Source organism: Microtus ochrogaster, chromosome 1 (assembly GCF_000317375.1).
Source record: "Microtus ochrogaster isolate Prairie Vole_2 chromosome 1, MicOch1.0, whole genome shotgun sequence".
In the NCBI taxonomy this organism is placed as follows: Eukaryota; Metazoa; Chordata; class Mammalia; order Rodentia; family Cricetidae; genus Microtus; species Microtus ochrogaster.
In genome coordinates, this window is record NC_022009.1 from 52,201,417 (window position 1) to 52,202,659 (window position 1,243).

General features: G+C 45.3%; 1 protein-coding gene across 1 annotated transcript in view; it reads left to right on the forward strand.

Annotated features, from left to right (window-relative positions):
• The window catches only part of Rapgef5 (Rap guanine nucleotide exchange factor 5), a 239,505-nt gene that overhangs the window by 216,674 nt on the left and 21,588 nt on the right, over positions 1-1,243 (forward strand). The window contains exon 21 of the mRNA XM_005343679.1: positions 429-519. Coding sequence (XP_005343736.1) covers positions 429-519 — 91 coding nt within the window. The remainder of the gene's footprint in view (positions 1-428; positions 520-1,243) is intronic.

Below are 1,243 nucleotides of genomic sequence, written 5' to 3' on the forward strand. Positions count from 1 at the left end.
AGATAGATAGATAGAGTTCTGTCTGAGTGAATGTGAGAACTTAGGCCTGTGAGGTGAGAGGGACACACCAGCCAGAGGAACAGAAATCACAGAGACTAAGAGCTGAGGAGAGCTGCAGGAGCCATCCATGGCGGATGAAAAGAAGTGGCCATTTCAAAGCGTAATCGTTGAACTCATAAATGTGCACAATGAATGTTAGAGAAGGAAGGGTCTCCTGCAGTTCAGGAAGGGTTTTCTTAAGGGCAGAGAGGAGCCCAAGAGCCATAAATCCTTCCTTTTGCATTAGAAATGGTTGAGCCATACCTCTCCATGGACAGTGACGGTTGTATAGGCTTAAGTCGTGTCCCAGAAGTCTTGAGGCTTCATCAGTGATAAAGCAAACTGTTTGAAAGAATGCCTGCTCAGTCCCCATTCTCCTTTCTTCGCAGCTGCAAAGCCCAGCAGAACCTGAACTCCTTCTTCGCTATTGTGATGGGTCTCAACACGGCCTCTGTGAGCCGGCTGTCACAGACCTGGGAGGTGAGCCTGGGGCTTTCCACTGGGAGTTGGGGTGTGGATGTAGGGCAGAATTAAACACTCCAGGGGGTACTAGAAATAAGACTGAAGTAGTTTAAATGAGACAAATTCTGCTTGACTAAAAGTATTTTTAGTTGGACTGTAACAGGGTGATAGGAACCATTTCTATCAAATGGTCTTCTAAATAAATGAACTTAACATAATTTTTAAAGTATCTGAAGAAGAATTTTTGAAAAGTTAAATGTCTTAAATTTCTCTTCACCCTTCTCTGCATTTCCTGAAGGCAACTCTAGCTCCATGCTGGCTAGACATTCTCCAGTCTGCTCTGTGGAGCGAGGTGTGCACAGAGATGAATTGGGTACTGGCCTGAGTGAAGGGGTTCACGCAGAGATGAAGTTGAGCTTCAATGCATTTGCAGACCTTGGCCATGTTCACATTGCCATGTATAGCTTTTCAAAATTGCCAAAGTAATTTCTTAAAGAGGACTTTCTATATGTATAGAAAGCTTAAGGCCTCCCAAGTTCTAGTTCTGCTTCTGTAGATGATGAAATCTGCTTGCACTATGAGATGCAGGAGACCAGTGTAGTTGACCTATTGCTCCAGAGGGTGTGTGGGAAGAACCAAATTAGGAGAGCCGGAACTTAGCCAGAAGCATCAGACTGCCTCTGCGTCAGCCCCACCCTGCTTTCTTGCTTTCTGTGGGCTTTTGTCCTCTTGCTCTCCCTCT